Below are 25,604 nucleotides of genomic sequence, written 5' to 3'. Positions count from 1 at the left end.
GCGCGCTCCATGTTATCTGATACTGGGCTGTGCAGTAGCGCAGCCTAGTATCGATACAAGGCAAATCCCGGTACTGAACTGATTCCCGGGACAAAAGTAACGATATTTCGATACCCGCAACCACCCTACTGTCCACTAAGCCAAATAATTGGCACCACTTCTTGGTCTAAACAGATCTCTTTACTGCAGTTCCCTGCTTATCTATATACATGTGATATCATTGCAGGTAAGATAAGACAGGATCCACTATTCACAGTAGGAGATTATCAAAGATTATCTGTTCTTTCCTTGTACAATTACCTCTGCACAGGTCACATAGCATGCCTCGAAAACTCTTCCATAAAGTCAATGAGGTCCCTTCCTGACCATTGTGTCTATGGCTACATAAAGCTACCATAAAGCTATTTTTCTAATGCTCTCTAAATGCTATTAAGAACAGCTCAGGAAATATGGCAGCCCCCATAATAATGTTCAGTAAATAGAATATAAAAATCTGCAATCAGAAAATAAAAACGGATTAGAAAAAGTGTGCTATCTGGTTTTAACTGGCAGAACATTTTTTGGGTCACACATTCCCTTTTATGCCTAAAGATGTTTTGATGCACTGTACAGAGTTGGTGACTTGTATGCACTGTGCGACCCCGCTCTGTAACTTAAAGGGAACCTGTCACCAGGATTTTGGGTATAAAGCTGAGGACATGGGTTGCTAGATGGCCACTAGCGCATCCCCAATACCCAGTCCCCATAGCTCTGTGTGCTTTTATTGTGTGAAAAAAAACAACAACTATTTGATACATATGCAAATTAACATAAGAGTTCTATCTTACTTGTGTGACCAGAGAAGAGTCATATTTTCAAGCTCTGACTCATCTCAGGGTAATTTGCATATGTATCAAATCTGTTTTTTTACACAATAAAAGCACACAGAGCTATGGGGACTGGGTATTGCGGATGTGCTAGCGGCCATCTAGTAACCCATGTCCTCAGCTCTATACACAAAATCCTGGTGACAGGTTCCCTTTAAGATGATCTGACACTTTGTGGCCCAGTGGGTAAACGCATCCACTTTTCAGTAGTACCACTCACTGTTGAAGATGGAAAATCTAGGAGGGAAAACATTTTCAAAAACTGACATTGCATCCGCTTAAAGAAACACACATGAGTTCAGTGAGCTCTTGAGGACAAGCCATTCTTTCACAGTGTTAGTAAAGGCAGACTACATGTCCAGGTGCTGGATTTTATACACCTGTGGCAATGGGACTGAATAAATCGCCTGATTTCAGGATTTAAGTGTTGCATCCTAATAACCTTGACCCTTCAGTATATGGTAATATAAAGATTATAGTAATCCGCTAAAAGATAATAGGTCACAATCACGCAAGAAGTATTGCTTTGTCTGTGCATTTTTTTTTATCATGGATGCAGGGTCTCCGTGAGGGGGTTTGGGGAATGTGGGAAACTATGATGGTTTTTTTTTATTTTAATTGCCTTGATCTCGATGAAAAGACTGGCAGATCGGGTTTCAGATGAGTTCTTCTGGTTTTTATTGATCTTAGGGGAAACTAAATAAAAACAATTCATCAATTGCGGCTAAAATAATTTCTTTAAGACTTCAGCAAATGGCAGATCTTGCCTGGAGTGGAACGCAATCTTAAAGGCAATTCTGTTAACTCTCATATGAGGTTTATTTTTCTGAATGTTTCTTTGCAATCTCGAAGATCAAATGTCAAATCTTTACAAGTGTTAATGTGAAAAGCCATTTCCTTCAATGATGCTTCGTTTCTAATCTCAGCAGGTTCCTGTGTGTTGTGTATGCTCTGTAAGCCTGATATCACTAACAGTAAAGACAATTAGCAGGGCGTCTTTTGATATCTTTGTCGTTACATTATGTTTTTGGATTTAAGATGTAGTATATATTTTTTCTTTGTAGCTCACATTATGAGAACAGAATGTACCTTATGTAGAATATAGACACGCTTTCATTTTATCCACTTGTAAATGGCCTACAACTGAGAGAATGTACTGGAATTTGATGCTGGTGTGTCGGATTTGGAATACCTAGCTTTTAAAATATATTCAAGTAGCCTACTTTTTTTCCAGCTTGTTCTCATTATTACATTGCCGTTTACTTTGTCTTAAAGGAGCTGTCCAGGACTTAAAGCAGTTGTGTCCCTTCAGTTTTTTTGCTTTCTGTATACAGAACCATTCATTTCAATAGATCTGCCAAAAAAACAGAAGCTACTCTGTATGCACACGGACGTCATCCGTATTTTTTGCGGACCGCAAAATACTGAAAAAGCCATACAGTCATGTGCAAGAGGCCTAACTCAGTTAAACCATGGCTACTTTTGAGAAGGAAAAAACACTGGCATCCTCAGTGCACAGTCATTCTTTTGGCGAAATTACCCAGATTTAGTATTGCATTTTTTTGTGTGCTGTTTGTCTTTAAAAGGGTGTGTAAGAACAGGATAGGTAATTTAATATCTGATCAGCGGGGGTCTGACACCCGGCATACCCACCAATCAGCTGTATAAAGAGGAGGTTTATGCTCCAGGCGAGTTCTACTTCCCCTTCATCACACTTCCCGTCATCTCGGAAGTCTCGGCCATGCAGTGTAATTACAAGTACTCGCTCCATTGACTACAATGGAGACGTCTAATATTAACTGCCTAAACAAGTGAATACCAAGCTCAGCCACTACACAATGTACAGCAAGCCGCTTTGTCCAGGTGCTGCCGCCCTTTCAAACAGTTGATCAGTGGAGTTGTTGTGTGTCAGAGCCCCACTGATCTAATATTAATGACCTATCCTGGGGACAAATCATCAATATTCTACTCCTAGAAAACCCCTTTAGGCGAAATGAACAAAATAAAGGTATGATGAAACATGCCTTCTGTCGCATTGTGGAGATGCCCCATTTCAAGCTAAAATATATCAGAACTTAAAGGGGTTGTCCGGGTTCAGAGCTGAACCTGGACATATCCCCATTTTCACTCAGGCAGCCCCCCTGACTTGAGCATTGGAGCAGTTCATGCTCCGATGCTCTCCTTCGCCCTGTGCTAAATCGTGCAGGGCAAAGGCATTTTTAGGAGTTAAAAGGCAGTAAAACGGCTAGGGCAGCGCTAAAGCCTGCCCATCAGAGCCTGTGACGTCACCGAACACACTACTGGGTGGAAGCTTCCGCCCGGCAGTGTGTTATGATAAAAGAGCTCGTGCCCTGCGCGATCTAGCGCATGGCAAGGGAGCGCATTGGAGCATGAGATGCTTTAAAGCTAGCCTCAGGGGGGCTGTCTTGGTGAAAATACGGGTATATCCGGGTTTAGCTCTGAACCCGGATAACCCCTTTAAGGCAAACTCTAGTTGCATAGTCAATCTGGACCAGTGTGTCTGTGCCAAAAATGGTGCAACAGCACCAGAGGATGGAGTTCTGGTATCATCCATTGTGCTGACACCTTGAGGGACCTTTTGGCTAGTGTTCTTTAGTGGCATGACTGATGGTGCTCAAAAACCTGTCTACCACATAAGAAGGCCCCGGTACTACAAATGCCACTTGGAAGGTGTGTGGCCCTGTTAAATATTTTGACGGGAACCCAGGAGCTTTAACAGGATTTTCTAGGTTCTATCTTTCTTCATTTATTTATATAGGCTAGTTTCACACTAGCGGCAAGGAACTCCGGCAGGCTGTCGTACTTTTATTCCGGCCGAATGCATGTTTGCCGTGCTGCAGTGGGGCCGCAGCGGTAGTCCGGGGGCATGCGTGCACTAGCGGCAGCACGGATCCGACAGGTTGTTAACCCGCTGGAACAGCCTTCCGGAGTTTCTTGCCGCTAGTGTGAAAGTACCCTTATTTTTAGTTTGCTTCCCAGCAGCAATACTTGTGGGGAAATTCATATGCACCTGCACCCCACCTCTCGGTCCTTGCTCCCAGACTTGTGGGCTATCTTCACTAGATTTTCGGTCCCCATTATCAACTTCATGGACAGGGTCACGTCTACTGCTGCAGTCAAAGACTGACCTCAATAGTGACGTCTCCCCAAGTGACATGTCACTGGAAGTTGGTTATTGACTACTACCCCTTGCGGAAATTGACAGATGGGACCAGGAGTCCAGTGGAGCCAGAATGGAGAAGCAGAGTTCATGTGAGCATCGATTAGCTACAGCAGGTACCTGTGGAGAAAATGTTATATACCAGATTTTTTTTCCCCCCTATAAGATGAACTGACCCATAAGACGCACCTAGGTTTTAGAGGAGGACAATGGGAAATAAATATTTTTCAGTAGACCTCAGATCAGACCTCAGCTGACAGCCCCAATCAGACCCCCAATGTTAATAAGACCCTTAATCAGACCTCAGATTAGCCTCCAAGCCTCATGTATGCAGTCTGCAGTCCCCAGCCTCAGATCAGGGGCTCATTAGTATTCACCCCATTTTTTTCTCCAGTTGGCAAACTGTGGATCCACAAAATATGGCTACAGGCTGTGTGCATGTCGTATTTTTGATGGGACCAATTGTAGAAATGCCAATTTTTGTCCTGCAAAACGGAGAAGAATAGAACAAGTTCTATAATTTACGGGATGGACACACAGATGCGGACAGCACATATTTTTTTTTTTTTTTTTTTAATATATATATTTTTATTTAATTTTTTTTTGCAGCCCCATAAAAATGAATGGGCCTGTGTGTGAAAAAAATGTGAATTGGACCTGGATGAAAAAAAAATGTTGTGTAAATGAGGCCTAAATAGTTTTTGTTATTATTTTTTATTTTTTCCATCTTCCATTGATTGTCTAGTAGAGATCCTTGTGGAAAACTATAATTTTTTTGTTAAATATTTATATTTTGATATAGGCTATTCTACTGAAGTACAATGTTTTTAACAGTTATATTTATTTTCTTTTTATTTAGCTTTTTATTCCATTATCCTGTTCTGCGTATTTTTGTGGATACCATTTGTGTATTTTTACTATGAAGAAAAGGATGACGACACGACCCGCTGTTCAGTAAGTTTCAGCTTTTTTTTTTTTTTTTTGCTTTATTTCTTATTCTGAAGGGGCTTCCTGATAACTACAGTTTGTTCCTCTGCTTGAGTACATCCAGAAGGATATTTCATAGTAAAAAAAAAAAAAAAACCACAATGCCTCTCAGAATGAGAATATTTTGAGCTACACATGTCATCAGTCTCTTTCTTGATCATTGTAGGTAAAATACATAAGCTTGGAGTTCAGTCTTTTCAGAGCACAGTGATGGTGAACTCTGTCCACTGTGATAAGTGTGCAGTCTACATGGGTCCTACCACAAATGTTCCTGTGCACTGAAATGGCTTTTGAAAATGATGAGAATTCTGAGCACAAAATATATTAACAATTTTCATGACTTGTTTCTATGCAGATATTAACTAATCCCTTAAAGGAGTTGTCTGGCCTATGGGCCTAAAGCGTGGCCGGTATCAAAAGACCAGACAACCCCTTTAAAGGGAACCTGTCACCATTAAAAGGAGGTGTAAACTGCAGGCAGCAGGTTATAGAGCATATAGGGAGCTTTCTTACATGTTTTTTTTTTTTTTTTTTCCTTTTTTTTTTTTTTTTGCATGTGGGGTGTTTTTAGCTGTAGTTTTCACAGTTTTGGGGGCATGACATTTTGATCAATTTTTATTCCATCTTTTGAGGCAGCATGTAGCAAAACAGTCTTGAAATTGGCATGTATATATTTTTTTCCAGTGTCTATGACAAGTCAACTTTATCCTGTGTGTTGATATGATTGTGGTGATACCACAATCTGGGCCTGGGACAAGCTGTTTCTTTCATTATTGATACCATTTTTATTTATAAAAAAAAAAAAAAATCGGGGGGGGGGGGGGTTGTATAATTTGCGGGGAGAGCAAAAAGTGCAATTTTGGTACTGCTTTAAATTTATTTTAGTTCACCATGTATAATAATGTGTTCGTTTTTTTAGTATGGGTCATGGGGAAACCAAATACGTGCTGGGTTATTGTTTGTTTGTTTGTTTGACAATTCAGTACTTTTTTTTATTTTTTATTATTATTTCAAAATCTTTATTAGGCTAGATGCACACGACCGTATGTGTTTTGCGGTCCGCAAATAAAAACGGATGACGTCCGTATGGCATCCATTTTTTTTTTTTTTTGCGGGGCTACGGAACGGAGCAATGGATGCATAAAGCAGGTTGTGCTGTCCGCATCTTTTGCGGCCCCATTGAAGTGAATGGGTCCGCACCCGAGCCGCAAAAAATGCGGCTCGAATGCGGAACCAAAACACGTTTGTGTGCATGTAGCCTTAGTCCCACAAGACGACTTGTACCTGCGATCCTTTCATTGCTTGCATAATACACTACACTACTTATATAGTGTTGTGTATTATGCCTACCTGCTGGATTTTATACTTGCCTGACAGGCCCTACTAGTCCTATGTACATGCCAGCAGACCTAGGGGCAGTTTCTAGGCTTCTAAATGCCATAGAAACCTAGCTGGTCAAGGTTTTGCGATGGACTGACAGAGGGAGTATGATCGCTCTGTCTAACTGCTTAGATGACTTGGTCGATATTTAATGTGGCATATAAAGGGTTAAGCTGTGTGCATGCGTACAGCTCTTGTGTCTGCACCATCATTGTGATGTACATTTATAGCATAGTGTGGGAAGGACCTGCTTGCCATGATGTAAATGTGTGGCAAGAGCTTAAAGAGGACCTTTTATTGGTCCCAACATTGTAAGATAACTATCAGGCTTTGTAGAGCGGCACCCGGGGATCTCACTGCACATACTATTATACCGTGGCGCTGCTCCGTTCTCCCGCTATGTCCCCCGGTATTTTCGCTGAATTGGTTATGCTGGGAGGAGTTTGCCCTGTTTCTCCCTGGGCTGTGGTGCTGTCCAATCGCAGCACAGAGCTCACAGCCTGGGGAAAAAAAAAACCTCTGAACTCTGTGCTGCGATTGGACAGCGCTACAGCCTGGGAGAAGGAACGCCCAGGGAGAAACAGGGTAGACTCCTCCCAGTATAACCAATTCAGCAAAAGTACCGGGGGACATAGCGGGAGAACGGAGTGGCGCCCCGGAATAATAGTAAGTGCAGTGAGATCCCGGGGCGCCGCTCTACACAGCCTGATAGCTATCTTACAATGTTTGGACCAATATAAGGTCCTCTTTAACCACCTCAGCCCCCCTAGCTTAAACACCCTTAATGACCAGACCACTTTTTACAATTCTGCACTACACTTTCACCGTTTATTGCTCGGTCATGCAACTTGCCACCCAAATGAATTTTACCTCCTTTTCTTCTCACTAATAGAGCTTTCATTTGGTGGTATTTCATTGCTACTTTTTTTGTTATTAATCAAAATTTTGGGGGGAAAAATGACTTTTCACTTTCAGTTGTAATTTTTTATTTATTTTTTTAAAACATCTATATATAAATTTTTCTCTAAATTTATTGTTCTACATGTCTTTGATTAAAAATAATGTTTGGGTAAAAATTAAAAAAAAGTTATAGCGTTTACAAACTATGGTACAAAAATTTGAATTTCCGCTTTTTGAAGCAGCTCTGACTTCCTGAGCACCTGTCATATTTCCTGAGGTTCTACAATGCCCAGACAGTAGAAAACCCCCACAAATAACCCCATTTCGGAAAGTAGACACCCTAAGGTATAGTGAGTTCATAGAACTTTTTATTTTTTGTCACAAGTTAGCGGAAAATGATTTTTTTTATTTATTTATTTTCCTTACAAAGTCTCATATTCCACTAACTTGTGACAAAACATAAAAACTTCCATGAACTCACTATGCCCATCATGAAATACCTTGGGGTGTCTTCTTTCCAAAATGGGGTCACTTGTGGGGTAGTTATACTGCCCTGGCATTTTAGGGGCCCAAATGCGTGCAAAGTAGTTTGAAATCAAAATGTGTAAAAAATGGCCTGTGAAATCCTAAAGGTACTCTTTGGAATGTGGGCCCCTTTGCCCACCTAGGCTGCAAAAAAGTGTCACACATGTGGTATCGCCGTACTCAGGAGAATTTGGGGAATGTGTTTTAGGGTGTATTTTTACATTTACCCATGCTGGGTGAGATAAATATCTTGGTCAAATGCCAACTTTGTATAAAAAAGAAAATGGGAAAAGTTGTCTTTTGCTGAGATATTTCTCACCCAGCATGGGTATATGTAAAATGACACCCCAAAACATATTCCCAAACTTCTCCTGAGTATGGCGATACCACATGTGTGACACTTTTTTGCAGCCTAGGTGGGCAAATGGGCCCACATTCCAAAGAGCACCTTTCGGATTTCACATGCCATTTTTTTTACAGATTTTGATTTCAAACTACTTTGCACGCATTTGGGCCCCTAAAATGTCAGGGCAGTATAACTACCCCACAAGTGACCCTGTAAAGGGGGAATATTAATCACTAATATTATGCGAATATCGATAATTAATATTCCTAGATAGGAGGAGCCGTCTAGTGGAGACTCCGCCTATTTATACCTTTATATAACAACAATATTTTCGCTATACTTTACACTAATCACTATACTAGCTGCATGCGCCTTACTTACTACAGCTAACAAATACCCACTACACAAAGGGTACAAATATTACGGTATTTATTACAACAATACACTACGCACACAATACTGACAACACAACACTAAATATACAGTACTCAACTACACTACACGTTCCCAATTCCACCCATAAACTAACTAGACAATTCACACATCCAAGTAACATTAACAACCCACCCACCTGACTAATATTCTATCCCTAGGGGCACGACGAGGGTTAACGGTGGTTTTGCTGGGGATAAGCAGACCACAGACACTAAGGGGGGCTCAGGGGTGTGAAAGGGGTTATAATCCGGGGTGGTAAGATCAGGGAGGGTAATTAGCGGTGGTAGGATCAGGGCAGGGACTAGACAGGGTTAATCAGGAGGCACAATTGGGGTATCAGGGCAGGGACTAGACAGGGTTAATCAGGAGGCACAATTGGGGTATCAGGGCAGGGACTAGACAGGGTTAACCAGGAGGCACAATTGGGGTATCAGGGCAGGGACTAGACAGGGTTAATCAGGAGGCACAATTGGGGTATCAGGGAATTAAAGGGTTAATCGTTGGTGGTATAGGGATCAGGGGTTAATGATACTTAATGTTCTGCTCGTTGTCCAGGGGGGCTCGTCAGTCCAGGGGGGCTCGTCAGTCCAGGGGATGTCCTGCCCGGTCGTATCTCGGACTCCTGAGCGGAGCGCCGCCCGCCTATTTAAACTTGGCGGCGCCCGCTCGCAGTCCCCCTTTTGCCGCCGTGCGCATGCGCACGGCCGGCCTGAACACGTGGGCCGGCGCGGTGATGTGACGTCACCGCGCCGGCCCGAGGATCTCGGAGCGCGCTTCCAGGGGGGGGGGATCCTTTGATCCTCCCGCCTGTGAAGCGGATGCCTACCTCCTGGCGCTGTAATTACAGCGCCGGAGGTCAGCCACTCACAGGGGCATGGGAACTCTTTGTTCCCATGTCTCTGTTAGGCGTACCATCTCCGGCGCGATCGGAGATGGTGACAAAGGGCAGAGGATCTCATTGATCCTCTGTCCTTTGTAGAGTCCGACGCTGGACATGATTGTCCAACTGTCGGTCTCCTCCACCCCTCCAGCAGGCAGCATGATTCCGGCATATATGCCCATAGATGCTTGGGGCACATCTATAAGCATATATGAACGAACAGTACATATGGGGGCATATCAAGGGGGCATATATATATTTTCAGGGGGCACATCTCAAGGGGGCACATATTTATCAAAGGGGGCAATATCAAGGGGGTACATATCAAGGGGGCATATATATATCAATCCCCACAGGGGCATGAATGAGCCCCTGGGGAATATCAGAGGCAGATGGGCGCAGGTGCTGGGCACATCTGCGCACATCGCCCTCTGAGGGGATTATGCACCGCAAATACATATATATATGTATGCCCCAGTAGGCATGCATATCTACCACCCTTCCTCAACAATCCCCCTGTTGTCGGAAATACGACAATATCTTGGGGGGGGGGGGGGGGAAGGGTGGAGGCATCTTTGTCCCCTTCAACCCCATCCTCGGTGATGGTCCAGGAAAACCGGAGTGCACCCTGTCTCTTAGGTACCTAGACATCATCTAACCCAACAACTTCCTTTGACCTGCCCTTCACTGTAACCGACTCCTCCATCCACAGGATACACCGTCGTCTTCTTTTCCCAGGAACTCTTCTGCCTTGATTGTTACGGTGTCAGCCCCTCCTACTGTCATCTCTTTCTGGACTTCCGGAGTGGCTTGTACCTCGCAGTCTTTGACTGGTCTTTCTCTCATTCTTCCGGTGTCGGTCACTCCTGAAGTTTAGAATGACCACACCCTCGCTGTCTCTCGGCAATTGCTGCCGATCTTCAGGTGTCGTCCACGCCCAAGGAATCTGGAGTGGGTCCACCCTTACAGTCTCAGTCTCCATTTTGCGTCATGTCTTGTTCCATCTTGATCGAAGGATGGGTGCGGTTCTCCCATGGACAGCTGAATCGGTCTTTACGAGGCAGGTCAGATCTTTCTTCAATAGAGGTGATGTCACGGTACCTAAATTCTAACAACGGGAATACCTCCGTTACACTACACATCCAGGTTTTCCCTCATGATCCTTACCGTTCAGGGGTCAAAGTGGCAAATGGCAACCAGAGGGGGCCTGTCCCTATCGTGCCCTATTCTATCCCCATTCACACCACCTATTTACACAATAACCCCCAACCCCCCCCCCCCCAAACCCAAGAGTTCAGTCCAATTGTCCTGTCCTTTGGGTGATTAGGCCTCAGGACTTCTTGTGAAGTCAAGCCCTGGGCCTTCGGCGGTTGACTTCATGAAGTGCCGTCTGGTTCTGGTTTAGTTGGTCCGTTAGTCTCTTGACTCTCCGATACATCCACCATAGTCCAAGGTACATGAGTCCAACCAGAACCAGAAGCACTATCACCGGGTGTATCAATAAATTGAAAAATGACGTTGCCTTAGGACTGTATCCGAAAAGACTCTCCCACCACGAAACCTTTGAGTCCTTGTCCAATGCTGTGGCAACCGCGATAATCTTTGTTCTGTCATGGGTGAGTTGAATGGTGGCTTGCTTCTCCGTCTCCCGAAGACGTTGTATGATCTCTTCCTCTTGGCTGAAATCCATCAGGAGATGTCTAAGTTCTTTGCCGAACCCAAGAGGAATCTTCTGAAGTCTTACAGGAACATCGGGGCGGATGTCAAGTCTTTTCTCTGGGGTAATCGGGGTTCTTCCCTGCTGCTCTGCGACGTTCAAACCTAAAACGGGACTAAGGGTGCAGTACGCTCCGGGGTGGAGTGTTCCTCGTTCGGTGCAGTTAAGCCCAAAAATTGCATATGATGGATCACTCCCTTGGTACCAACACCAATACCCCTGTCCCAAATATTTCAAAGAGGATGAGGGCATTGGGTTGGCCTTCATCTCACAGGACCCCTCGGTGTTCCAACACTGGTGTCTGAGCATCCGCTCCCGACTACCCTGACAGAGGATGGCATTCTCCCTTATCCGACATCCCTCTGTATCAAACAAAGAGGGATGGCCCTCCTCATAGGTTAGAACGCCCGAGGGGAGCTGGGGATGAAGCACCGTCTGGTTGTTAATCATCGTTCCTAGATTGATGACACTGTATCCTTGTCTGATGCGACCGGATACAGGTGCCAGGGACGAAGCAGTGCAGGTTAAATTTTACATCCATGCCACTGAACCACCCACCAGTTGGTGTGATTAATGGCAAAAGGAGAAATCAGTGGACTTATTCGCTGACGGAGGTTGAATGGGAAGTGGCCGTTGTGAAGTGCCGTGACAATATGTTTAAGGTTGTCCGAAAGTTCACTTTGGACCTGCGTACACGCCAGAGCAAGCTGAGCCCGATCCTGCTCCTCCAAAAGACCCACAACTAACCTCCTAAACTTCTCACGTATAGCAGAAGATAGAGAGGTAGTGGCATCAATGTGCGAGTGTTGTAAACCCTCTAAGACGTGGTCTACATCAATCTGGGTCTTGAATCCTTCCCCGGCGTGTTGCGCAACCTCCCCAAGCTTACTTCTCAGGACTTCCATATCCATAGTGTTCAGGGCACCCACTCCCAAAGCACCTCCGCCAAGTCCCATAGCCACCAGGTCTCTCCTCCCCCTGTTCTTCCTGAGTCGAGAGTCATCTTTCCTGACCTCTTGCCCCGCCTCTATCCAACCTCTTACCATGTCAATTTGGTTCCTAACGAACTCCTCACACCTGTGATCCCAGTGATCAACTCGGAAGTCATCTACGGAAATTCTCCAGGTAAACAGGATGAATTTTGCCTCCGTGATGATCTTCCAGGGGGATGACAGTTGAGGAGCTACAGGGTCTGCCAATTGATGGATAGGGGTGGTGCAAGAGTCTGAATGTGGTCTTACGGGTTGGAGACCTTCTGTTTCGTAGGGGACCCTTACTACCGTAACACAGACCCGTCCCCGTCCTTTGAATGGATACCATTGTTCGTCTTCTCCAGCCTGTAACACTAGTTTCCCTACGGGTTTGGTTTGAGACAGATAGACCCATTGAGTAAAGGTCCAGCACCCTTCGTCGGCTGCCTCGCAAAAAGGCCACTTGAATGAACCATCTATATTGATGTCAAAGTTAATGTCCCTGCCCCTGGGGTCTGTCCAATCGGAAGACACATACCTACCCCGGTATTCCTCAGTCATAGGGGTACCATCCATCCATACATCCACTGTAGGGGTGTCCACCCCATTGCACACTAAATCCCACCTCCAGGGATTAGTGTCCAACATCACCATCTGGGTATCCTGTTCCCAGTGGGCATAGGTGACGAAATAGTATCCCGTCACCTCAGGAACGCAGTTGTCTCTCATGATCGTAATCATGAAAGACCGTATGGATGGAGACCCCTTTAACTGTGCATACCTTGGGTCCTTGGCATCAGTCCGTACCTTTAAAACTGTGGCTCGATACAAACCCTCCAGTTTTACCGGACCACTCTGATCATTCCAGATGGCCTGATCAGAGTCACTGCAGTTTAACTTTAGCATCATTATGCTGGTTCGCAAGTAATCTGTGGATACATGTCCCTGTACATAACTGGATTCCCTGGTGATAATCATCTGGGAATCCCTCAACATACAATAAGCCTTCAGGGTGCCTTTTACCGGAATGGGCCTATCGAAATATGTCCTAACCCTCAACCCCGTTCCTGCTATCCTTCCCTAGGAAGGTAGCTTTCAGGATATACCAACCGCTGTACTCTGCCCCAGTGACATCTTCAGGACTCAGGCAAACCCTCCTTTGTACACAACACTGTGGTAGTGTTGGCTCTCACTTGCTGGTAAGGGTGCAAGTGTGGATTCCTAGATACCCATCTTAAGGATTTGATAGGTACAGGGTCCAAGTCCTGAAAATGCCTGTATTCCTTGAGACAGAGAGCGTGCAAGTCATGTTGTATGGCAGACACATTCTCCACCGGGGTATAATGCTGAATTACACCGTTGGCAAAACCCTCTCTCTGGAAACCATACAGATACCATTGACCTGGTGTAAAGGTAACGTTCTCGTATGGTTCCAGGATTTTGCCACCCAAACATTCCACCATTAAAAGGCCGGGTCCATCAAGTGATATGCTGGCCATACCAATATTAGTCCCCAGGTCTTCCCCTGAAGAGGCTGAGCCTGCCACCAACATGCTTACCACCAGTGTCACAAGCTGGATACGTATCCCATTCAGAGGATGCCTAGCTCTTCCCTGGTAGTGAGGTCCCATGGAGTGTCTCCCTCTTGTGTTCTGCAATGAGATGGAATGTGTTTGTGTATTGGATTCACCTTTGACCCACCAAGCCCTTCCCCCCCCCCCTCACCCAACTCGGAACGGTGTTCGTTATTGAGTTGGGGAGGCTCGGGTGGCTTTGGCCTGGTCGATGTGAATCCAAAAAACTTCCTGGCGTCTACGGGATTTCTTCTTGCTCGTGATAGGCCTTTGTACCTTCAGCATGGTGTCCCCCATCACTTCAAGGACCTTGTACGGTCCTTCCCAGTTTGCGTCCCATGGGCCGACCCGACGAAAGACTTTCACCATTACCATTTCTCCTACAGAGGGCATAGGTGTTTCCCCCTGTAGATACGGTTTGTGTAACCGTATAGCTGCATGAGGCAGTAACTCCTTCAGGTTCTGCTGAACCTGTTGAAGAAACAAGTCCCTGGCGATGGCGTTCTTCGTGGGCTCCGACACTTGGGGTTCGTTTGGTAGACATAGGGGCATCTTACGTCCGGTCATGAGTTCAAATGGGGAGATACCGGTACTAGAGGCCTCTGTGGCTCGGATACCCATTAGCACAGCTGGAAGGGAGGTTACCCAAGAGGAACCTTTCTCCAGCAGTGCCTTTGAAAGCCGGGTTTTGATGGTCCGGTTCATCCGCTCCACGATGCCCGCTGACTGAGGGTGATAAGGGACATGAAACCTTTGCTTTATGTCTAGGAGACCACAAAGCGCTTTCATGACCTTACCCGTGAAATGGGTCCCTCTGTCGGATTCTATCAATCTGGGGATCCCCCATCGTGACAGAACTTGTTCCCAGAGAACACGGGCAGTGGTGGAGGCCGAATCATTGACCGTAGGGATGGCTTCTACCCACTTCGAGAAGACATCCACTACCACCAGGGCGTAACGACAGTTACGACTCCCAGTTGGCAAAGGTCCGATGAAATCAATTTGGATAGCGGACCATGGACCATCAGCAGGAGGAACCCGCTGTAACACTGGCTTCAAGGCAGATGCCCTTGGGTTAACCTGAGCACACACCAGGCACTGTTGCGTAACCTCCTCTACTGTGTTGGACATTCCGGGCCAGTACAATTTGTCTCTAAGGAGAGGCAAGACCTTATTCCGGCCAAGATGTCCAAACATTTGGTGGTTCAACCGTGTCAGCTCTGCTTGCAGATGCTGTGGAACCACCGGGAGAGGAAGCGACTGTGTACCGGTGTCGTAACACAGGATCCCCTGTTGTAAGGACCAGGGATGCTGTGGTACTTGGATGTGTGTCATTAGAAGAGGATCCTTAGCTTGTTCCTCCTCGAATGACACCGGGCTGTCACTCAGATGGGTATGTGCTGCAATCCGGAATGTGGGCAGTGGCTCAGTGCCTGGTTCCCTAAAGGTCCCAGATACTGCTGCTAGTTTTGCCAGTTCGTCTGCCTGGTTGTTACCTATTGTCAAAGGTTCATCCCCTTTTTGATGCGCCGGGATTTTTATGATGGCTGTTTCCGCCACGTGTGCCATACCCCACTCCCACAGCTCCTTTAGGACTGACACATGAGCCAGAGGTTTGTTTTGGCTGTCCACAAATCCTCTTCTCTTCCAAACGTCCAGGTGCAATGTGAGGGAGCGAACTACATATGAGCTGTCGCTATATATAGTTCGTTTCCCTGGAGGGTGTAGAAGCAGAGCCTCTTTAACAGCCTCCAGCTCTGCCCGCTGTGCTGACATGTGACCCGGTAACCGGACAAGACTCTGGGTACCAGTGGTCTCATCCAGCACAGCAAAACCTGTGACATATTCCCCATCCAGATAGAACCGAGAGCCATCAACAAAGATGACTCTGTCCTCTGGATGCTTGTCAGTCCTGAACATCTGTGGAGAGTCGTCCATTACCGGTTGGCCACAGTCATGTTCAGTTCCAGTCAGGTTAAGCAACTGGGACAGAACATACTTGGCCTTGTGGTCCACCTGCAGATTCCGGCCGCTGAGATCCATGATCCATCTCCCGAATCTCTGTTGGGAGACTCCAGGGAGAGTATCACGGAGCAAAAGGGTCAACGGTGAATGTGGAGTCTGCAAAGTGAGGGGCCGGAAGCCGACAATATGCTCAGTGGTCTTAACAGCATAGTGTATAGCTGCCAATTGCTTGGCGCATTCATCGAACCCTCGTTCGACGGGCGAAAGCAGCCTGGAGAAATATCCCAGCGGTCTGGTCTCGTAGCCTACTTTCTGTACCAGGACCGCTGCGATAGACTCGATCCCTGCATGCGCCTGTATGGCCAGTTCCCCATCTGAATGTGGAGTGGCCAACACAGGCGCCGAGGAGAGGTCCCTTTTCAGGGTTGAAAAGGCCTCTTCCTGCGCATCGGACCATCCTTTGATTGAGGGTTCCTCTCCTCGAAGGAGTTCGCAGAGAGGTTTCGCTTTGGCCGCGAAATCCTCTATGAACTCCCTCATGAAGTTGGCAACCCCCAGGAATTTTCTCAAATCCTGAAGGGTGCCAGGCCTGGGTAACTTTACCATGGCTTCCACACGGGCCGTCATGATACCTTTGGTTCCACAGGAAATTTGGACCCCAAGGAAAGTTACCTCTGCTTTAGCCAGATTTGCCTTATGGGGTCTCAGTTTGAGTCCTGACTTTGCCAGGAGTCCTAGCAGCTCTTTCAACAGAACCAAGTGTTCCTCCATGGTTTCTGTATGCAAAAGCAAGTCGTCCACGTATTGTAAAAGGCATCCCGGTCGTGAGAATACACTCAGCACAGCCGCCAATGCCTGATGGAAATACGTGGGGCTGCTATGGAACCCCTGGGGCAGTACCGCAAACATGTACTGTTTGTCCCCCACCGTGAAGGCAAATTTGTACCGACACGACTCCGTGAGTTCGATGGAGAAGAACCCGTTGGCAACATCGATGGTCGAGAATACGCGGCTTTTGCCACTTATTCTGGCCATGATGTCGGGAGTTTGGGCCACCACCGGGGCTGACATTGGGGTGTATTTGTTAAGGACACGGAGGTCTATGGTCAGCCTCCATGCATTCGTGTCCTTTTTCTTAACTGGCCAGAGGGCATTGTTGCACTTTGAGTTGCCCTCAATGACCACACCCCTAGTCTTCAATTCAAGGATTGTGTCCATAATTGAATGGGTGGCCTCTGGTGGAAATCGATATTGGCGTTGAGGTGGAGGGTCAGGACCCTCTATGTCTACCAAAACGCCAATCAGTCTGCCACAGTCATTCTTACTTTGGGCCCACAGATCAGGGTGCTTGTACACAATAGGCTCAAGGTCTGGATTGTGTGAGACCTCAGGCCACTTGTGTTCCAGCACATCAGTAGAGTTATCTACTGCTGGCAAAGGTGGTCCCAGATACTGGCGTTGAATGACAAACACCTTGGCTCGTCTGGGACCTCTCCACACAATGCAATTTGCCAGATCCAGGATCCACCCATTTTGTGTCATTACATCGGTTCCGATAATGTTATCAGAACCGGGGTAATACCACATGGGTATCCTGAGGGTAGTGCACCTGGTAATCTGAATGATTACCTCATCAATTCTGTGGGCCTTCACCCCCCCTTGTTGGTGATCAAATCCGATCACCACACAGGCTGTTGGGGAGTAGATCATGCTTGATATTGGTAATGGAAATTTCCGCCCCAGTATCAAGCATGATTTCCGTTTCTTTATCTTTTATCGTGGCTTTTATATGGGGTCTCCCTGAAGGATCCAGTATGATTGGACATACTGGTGCCAACTCTTTAGGGACCCCTAATCCTCATTCGATATCCACCAGACTCCCAGTAGGTATTTGTGTGGTACATACTGCCACTCTTGCGCTCTGTTCCTGATCCTTAGGTGTGGAATCTCTTGATTCCACGCCCCCTGGGACATTCATGACCGCCAAGCATTTTGGTGCTTGCCCTGATGAATGTCCCAGATTCATATCACCCTGTCCCCCCACAGGCCTGGCAAAATTGGGTTTTATCCTGAAACCGTTATTATTGCCATTTTTATCCGAATTTGTCCGGTTAATGTTTAACCACTGTGGACAATTTCTTTTTATATGCCCCTCTTGTAAGCACAGGAAACAACTAAAGTTTCCTGCCCTTTCCAACGGTGGGGCCGTGGGGCGAACGGTGGATGTATACCTTGTGTGTTGTACCCGGTCGTCTTGTGACCTACCGTATACAGGCACACGCTCCCTCACTTTCACAGACTTCTTACTGAGCAGTATGTCTTGTCTACACTGCTCAATAATCATGGCTGCGTCCGTGAGGGATGGCTCCCTAGCTGCACTCAGCCGGATTGCAGTATCAAGATATGGGAATTTTTCCACAAACATGCGCACCATGCCTTGTGGAATCCCAATACCCTGATCTTTGGTAACCCTCCTGTACATTGCTTCAAACCGACTACACAATGACAAGGGTTCATCATGTATAGTAGGCTTGAACTTTGACAGGACCTCTGGAGTGACATCCCAGTGACCCGTGGCCAGTCTCGTGAGTATGGAGAGACGTTCTTCCTCATCATGAAACTGGCCATTCGTGGGTTGCATCCTCCCCGTTACCTCATACCTTTGATTAAGGTGTGTTGGTAACCATAATCTGAACAGCTCCATGCGATATTCCGGAGCCACTGAATATTTGTTACAGTGACCTTCGAAAATATCGCATGAAGCGAACGGATCTACATGGGGATCATATTTCGGGATCTCCTTGCAGATCCGTAACAGGAAGTTTATCCTTTCCATACTGGAATGGTTAGGATACATCTCTTCCTGTTTTTCCGGACGTGTTGGCGGATTGGAAGCAGAATATACCCCTCCACTCTCCTCTCCCCAACCGTTGTCCTGTTCCTGGTAACGGTTGCTACTCCTATTCTCCCCGGGTGTCGGGGTGAATCGTAGAGACCGCTCCACATGTCCCCTAGTGTCTACCACTGCGGATGTATTATCCGTCGAAGACCTTGGCGCTGTCGCCGCTGTCTCCTCCTGTGCCGTTCCCGAAACACAAACTTGTTTTGTGGGCACCATACCGTTGGTACTAGGCCTGGACAAATTGGAGATTGCCCGCTGCAAGTCTGCAATGGTTTGCGTCTTTGCAGCCAGGTCCTCCCTCATCTGAACAATCAGGGCATCCGTAGATACCGTATTGTTCCTATACTGATTAATCTCAGTGTACAGCCGGAGTAGCTCTCTGTCCATGTCAGAGTAGAGACTGTCCTTATCCGAGAGTCTCGACTCTAACACACAGATTTCTCTTCCCCTCTCGACTGTACACTGGGCTTCTTCTTGTAATTGAACCTCTAGTGTGTGAATTCTTTTACAGTTATCAACACAACAATTGCAGTGGAAGTTTGCCTTGTCCGCAACCTCCCCTGCCTTTCTTGTGCTGGCAAGTGTCTCTATGTGTTCCGCCTTCCAAATGGTATCCTCATAGGAAAGAACCAATTTGGCTAGCATTTGGAGGCGTTTGGTGGTCTTGTTGAAGACACTCCTACTAATACAAACCCGGTCATGAGCGTAAGCCTGGTCCAGTAAAGCGGACCACAGCAGCTCAGCGCATTTGTATGTAGTAGGAACAATGGGATTAAAAGTTCTGTTTTTGGCTAAGTGTTGGAGTGTGGAGAAGTTCATACTCACATTTTTCTGAGCCTCCATCTTCTTGTTGGTGCTGTACTTTCCCGTCCCTTGCAGCTGCTTGAAAGAAGTCCTTTTCTTCCGGAACGCTTCTTCTTCAGCTGGACTTCTATGTACCTCCAACGAAGATGGATCTCTTTCCGTGACGTATCCTTCTTCACACCCCAGCGACGGTGACGTGTAAAGCAAATACAAAAATATTAGTATACAGATAGATTATAGATTCTCTGCAAAAGATTTTGTTTTATTTCTGGTACTGTAAGGGAAGTATCGCTTCTCCTGTCCAATTATCGGGTCCTAGACGCTCAGACACTCCGCTGACCGCGTCTCTCCTGCCCGATAATTCACAGTACTAGCGACCCTCAGCCTTAAGACCAAAAACAAACGCAAAATCCACGCAGTGGGCCTGGCTCGCCAATGTAAAGGGGGAATATTAATCACTAATATTATGCGAATATCGATAATTAATATTCCTAGATAGGAGGAGCCGTCTAGTGGAGACTCCGCCTATTTATACCTTTATATAACAACAATATTTTCGCTATACTTTACACTAATCACTATACTAGCTGCATGCGCCTTACTTACTACAGCTAACAAATACCCACTACACAAAGGGTACAAATATTACGGTATTTATTACAACAATACACTACGCACACAATACTGACAACACAACACTAAATATACAGTACTCAACTACACTACATGTTCCCAATTCCACCCATAAACTAACTAGACAATTCACACATCCAAGTAACATTAACAACCCACCCACCTGACTAATATTCTATCCCTAGGGGGCACGACGAGGGTTAACGGTGGTTTTGCTGGGGATAAGCAGACCACAGACACTAAGGGGGGCTCAGGGGTATGAAAGGGGTTATAATCCGGGGTGGTAAGTTCAGGGAGGGTAATTAGGGGTGGTAGGATCAGGGCAGGGACTAGACAGGGTTAATCAGGAGGCACAATTGGGGTATCAGGGCAGGGACTAGACAGGGTTAACCAGGAGGCACAATTGGGGTGTCAGGGCAGGGACTAGACAGGGTTAATCAGGAGGCACAATTGGGGTATCAGGGCAGGGACTAGACAGGGTTAATCAGGAGGCACAATTGGGGTATCAGGGAATTAAAGGGTTAATCGTTGGTGGTATAGGGATCAGGGGTTAATGATACTTAATGTTCTGCTCGTTGTCCAGGGGGGCTCGTCAGTCCAGGGGGGCTCGTCAGTCCAGGGGATGATGTCCTGCCCGGTCGTATCTCGGACTCCTGAGCGGAGCGCCGCCCGCCTATTTAAACTTGGCGGCGCCCGCTCGCAGTCCCCCTTTTGCCACCGTGCGCATGCGCACAGCCGGCCTGAACACGTGGGCCGGCGCGGTGATGTGACGTCACCGCGCCGGCCCGAGGATCTCGGAGCGCGCTTCCAGGGGGGGGGATCCTTTGATCCTCCCGCCTGTGAAGCGGATGCCTATCTCCGGCGCTGTAATTACAGCGCCGGAGGTCAGCCACTCACAGGGGCATGGGAACTCTTTGTTCCCATGTCTCTGTTAGGCGTACCATCTCCGGCGCGATCGGAGATGGTGACAAAGGGCAGAGGATCTCATTGATCCTCTGTCCTTTGTAGAGGCCGACGCTGGACATGATTGTCCAACTGTCGGTCTCCTCCACCCCTCCAGCAGGCAGCATGATTCCGGCATACAGTGGCGGAAATAATTATTTGACCCCTCACTGATTTTGTAAGTTTGTCCAATGACAAGGAAATGAAAAGTCTCAGAACAGTATCATTTCAATGGTAGGTTTATTGTAACAGTGGCAGATAGCACATCAAAAGGAAAATCGAAAAAATAACTTTAAATAAAAGATAGCAACTGATTTGCATTTCATTGAGTGAAATAAGTATTTGAACCCCTACCAACCATTAAGAGTTCTGGCTCCCACAGAGTGGTTAGACACTTCTACTCAATTAGTCACCCTCATTAAGGACACCTGTCTTAACTAGTCACCTGTATAAAAGACACCTGTCCACAGAATCAATCAATCAAGCAGACTCCAAACTCTCCAACATGGGAAAGACCAAAGAGCTGTCCAAGGATGTCAGAGACAAAATTGTAGACCTGCACAAGGCTGGAATGGGCTACAAAACCATTAGCAAGAAGCTGGGAGAGAAGGTGACAACTGTTGGTGCGATTGTTCGAAAATGGAAGGAGCACAAAATGACCATCAATCGACCTCGCTCTGGGGCTCCACGCAAGATCTCACCTCGTGGGGTGTCAATGGTTCTGAGAAAGGTGAAAAAGCATCCTAGAACTACACGGGAGGAGTTAGTTAATGACCTCAAATTAGCAGGGACCACAGTCACCAAGAAAACCATTGGAAACACATTACACCGCAATGGATTAAAATCCTGCAGGGCTCGCAAGGTCCCCCTACTCAGGAAGGCACATGTGCAGGCCCGTCTGAAGTTTGCCAATGAACACCTGAATGATTCAGAGAGACTGGGAGAAGGTGCTGTGGTCTGATGAGACCAAAATAGAGCTCTTTGGCATGAACTCAACTCGCTGTGTTTGGAGGATGAAAAATGCTGCCTATGACCCCCAAAACACCGTCCCCACCGTCAAGCATGGGGGTGGAAACATTTTGCTTTGGGGGTGTTTTTCTGCTAAGGGCACAGGACAACTTATTCGCATAAACGGGAAAATGGACGGAGCCATGTATCGTGAAATCCTGAGCGACAACCTCCTTCCCTCTGCCAGGAAACTGAAAATGGGTCGTGGATGGGTGTTCCAGCACGACAATGACCCAAAACATACAGCAAAGGCAACAAAGGAGTGGCTCAAGAAGAAGCACATTAAGGTCATGGAGTGGCCTAGTCAGTCTCCGGACCTTAATCCAATCGAAAACCTATGGAGGGAGCTCAAGCTCAGAGTTGCACAGAGACAGCCTCGAAACCTTAGGGATTTAGAGATGATCTGCAAAGAGGAGTGGACCAACATTCCTCCTAAAATGTGCGCAAACTTGGTCATCAATTACAAGAAACGTTTGACCTCTGTGCTTGCAAACAAGGGTTTTTCCACCAAGTATTAAGTCTTTTTTTGTTAGAGGGTTCAAATACTTATTTCACTCAATGAAATGCAAATCAGTTGCTATCTTTTATTTAAAGTTATTTTTTCGATTTTCCTTTTGATGTGCTATCTGCCACTGTTACAATAAACCTACCATTGAAATGATACTGTTCTGAGACTTTTCATTTCTTTGTCATTGGACAAACTTACAAAATCAGTGAGGGGTCAAATAATTATTTCCTCCACTGTATATGCCCATAGATGCTTGGGGCACATCTATAAGCATATATGAACGGACAGTACATATGGGGGCATATCAAGGGGGCATATATATATTTTCAGGGGGCACATCTCAAGGGGGCAATTTCAAGGGGGTACATATCAAGGGGGCATATATATATCAATCCCCACAGGGGCATGAATGAGCCCCTGGGGAATATCAGAGGCAGATGGGCGCAGGTGCTGGGCACATCTGCGTACATCGCCCTCTGAGGGGATTATGTACCGCAAATACATATATATATATGTATGCCCCAGTAGGCATGCATATCTACCACCCTTCCTCAACAGACCCCATTTTGGAAAAAAGACACCCCAAGGTATTTCGTGATGGGCATATTGAGTTCATGGAAGTTTTTATTTTTTGTCACAAGTTAGTGGAATATGAGACTTTGTAAGAAAAAAAAAAAAATCATCATATTCCGCTAACTTGTGACAAAAAATAAAAAATTCTAGGAACTCTCCATGCCCCTCACGGAATACCTTGGGGTGTCTTCTTTCAAAAATGGGGTCACTTGTGAGGTAGTTATACTGCCCTGGCATTTTAGGGGCCCTAATGCGTGAGAAGTAGTTTGAAATCAAAATCTGTAAAAAATGCCCTGTGAAATCCGAAAGGTGCTCTTTGGAATGTGGGCCCATTTGCCCACCTAGGCTGCAAAAAAGTGTCACACATCTGGTATCGCCGTACTCAGAAGAAGTAGGGCAATGTGTTTTGGGGTGTCTTTTTACATATACCCATGCTGGGTGAGAGAAATATCTCGGCAAAAGACAACTTTTCCCTTTTTTTTTTTTTTATTTTTTTTAAACAAAGTTGGCATTTGACCAAGATATTTATCTCACCCAGCATGGGTATATGTAAAATGACACCCCAAAACACATTCCCCAACTTCTCCTGAGTACGGCGATACCACATGTGTGACACTTTTTTTGCAGCCTAGATGCGCAAAGGGGCCCAAATTCCTTTTAGGAGGGCATTTTTAGACATTTGGATCCCAGACTTCTTCTCACGCTTTAGGGACCCTAAAATGCCAGGGCAGTATAAATACCCCACATGTGACCCCATTTTGGAAAGAAGACACCCGAGTTATTCAATGAGGGGCATGGCGAGTTCATAGAAAAAAAAAAATTTGGGCACAAGTTAGCCGAAATCGATTTTTTTAAAAAAAAAATTCTCTCACAAAGTCTCCCTTTCCACTAATTTTGGGACAAAAATTTCAATCTTTCATGGACTCAATATGCCCCTCACGGAATACTTTGGGGTGTCTTTTTTCCGAAATGGTGTCACATGTGGGGTATTTATACTGTCCTGGCATTTTAGGGGCCCTAAAGCATGAGAAGAAGTCTGGAATATAAATGTCTGAAAAAATTTACGCATTTGGATTCCGTGAGGGGTATGGTGAGTTCATGTGAGATTTTATTTTTTGACACAAGTTAGTGGAATATGAGACTTTGTAAGAAAAAAATAAATAAAAGAAAATCAATTTCCGCTAACTTGTGCCAAAACAATGTCTGAATGGAGCCTTACAGGGGGTGATCAATGACAGTGGGGGTGATCAGGGAGTCTATATGGGGTGATCACCACCCTGTCATTGATCACCCCCCTGTAAGGCTCCATTCAGACGTCTGTATGTGTTTTGCGTATCCGATCCGTGGATCCGTAAAACGCATACGGATGTCTAAATGGAGCCTTACCAGGGGGGTGATCATCCCATATAGACTCCCTGATCACCCCCCAGTAAGGCTCCATTCAGATGTCCGTATGTGTTTTGCGGATCCGATCCGTGGATCCGCAAAACACATACGGACATCTGAATGGAGCCTGACAGGGGGGTGATCAATGACAGGGGGTGATCAGGGAGTGTATATGGGGTGATCACCCCCCTGTCATTGATCAACCCCCTGTAAGGCTCCATTCAGACGTCCGTATGTGTTTCGCGGATCCGATCCATGGATTCGTAAAACACATACGGACGTCTGAATGGAGCCTTACAGGGGGATGATCAATGACAGGGGGGGGTGATCAAGGGTTAATAAGGGGTTAATAAGTGACCGGAGGGGGCGGGTGTAGTGTAGTGTGGTGCTTGGTGCTACTTATTACTGAGCTGCCTGTGTCCTCTGGTGGTCGATCCAAGCAAAAGGGACCACCAGAGGACCAGGTAGCAGGTATATTAGACGCTGTTATCAAAACAGCGTCTAATATACCTGTCAGGGATTAAAAAAAATCGCATCTACGGCCTGCCAGCGAATGATCGCCGCTGGCAGGCTGTAGATCCACTCGCTTGCCTTCCGATCCTGTGAACGTGCGCACCTGTGTGCGCGCGTTCACAGGAAATCTCGCGAGATGACGCACGGATGCGTCTAGGAGGAATAAATCGACCGCCGCCAGGACGCATCGCTGCGTTAGGCGGTCGGGAAGCAGTTAAAAGGGTTCACTAAGAAACCAGACCTCACAGGGGAAAAAGACTGCAATTAAGAAATTAGAAGATCCAGAGCTGGTGCTCTAATTCTTCTGGCTGGGCTCTGTTTACCTGACATTAGGCAGTGATGTCAGATGCCAGTGATTGACTGCAGCTGTCACGTTTTTGTCAATATGATGTCACCACTGCAGCTTGGTAAATGGAGTCCAGCCCAGAGAAGTGGAGTGGTGGAGCTTGATCCGTTAGGTAAGTACAGCTCTCTTCTTTTTAGAACTCTATTACTCAGTTCTTTGTTACTGAAACCAGAATACCCCTTTTAACCCCTTCGCTACCAGCGCTGTACATATATGGTGCTGGAGCGAAGTACAAACATGGCGCCCGCAGCGGACATCATGG

General features: G+C 46.4%; 1 protein-coding gene across 1 annotated transcript in view; it reads left to right on the top strand.

The window, feature by feature from the left end:
• Positions 1 to 25,604, top strand: part of LMBRD1 (LMBR1 domain containing 1) — a 232,776-nt gene that overhangs the window by 70,319 nt on the left and 136,853 nt on the right. The window contains exon 4 of the mRNA XM_044290891.1: positions 4,907 to 5,001. Within this exon, the coding sequence (XP_044146826.1) occupies positions 4,907 to 5,001 (95 nt within the window). The remainder of the gene's footprint in view (positions 1 to 4,906; positions 5,002 to 25,604) is intronic.

Source organism: Bufo gargarizans, chromosome 4 (genome assembly GCF_014858855.1).
Source record: "Bufo gargarizans isolate SCDJY-AF-19 chromosome 4, ASM1485885v1, whole genome shotgun sequence".
NCBI classification, from domain to species: Eukaryota; Metazoa; Chordata; class Amphibia; order Anura; family Bufonidae; genus Bufo; species Bufo gargarizans.
The sequence above is the reverse complement of the archived record's forward strand: the minus strand, read 5'-3'. Positions and strand labels throughout refer to the sequence as shown.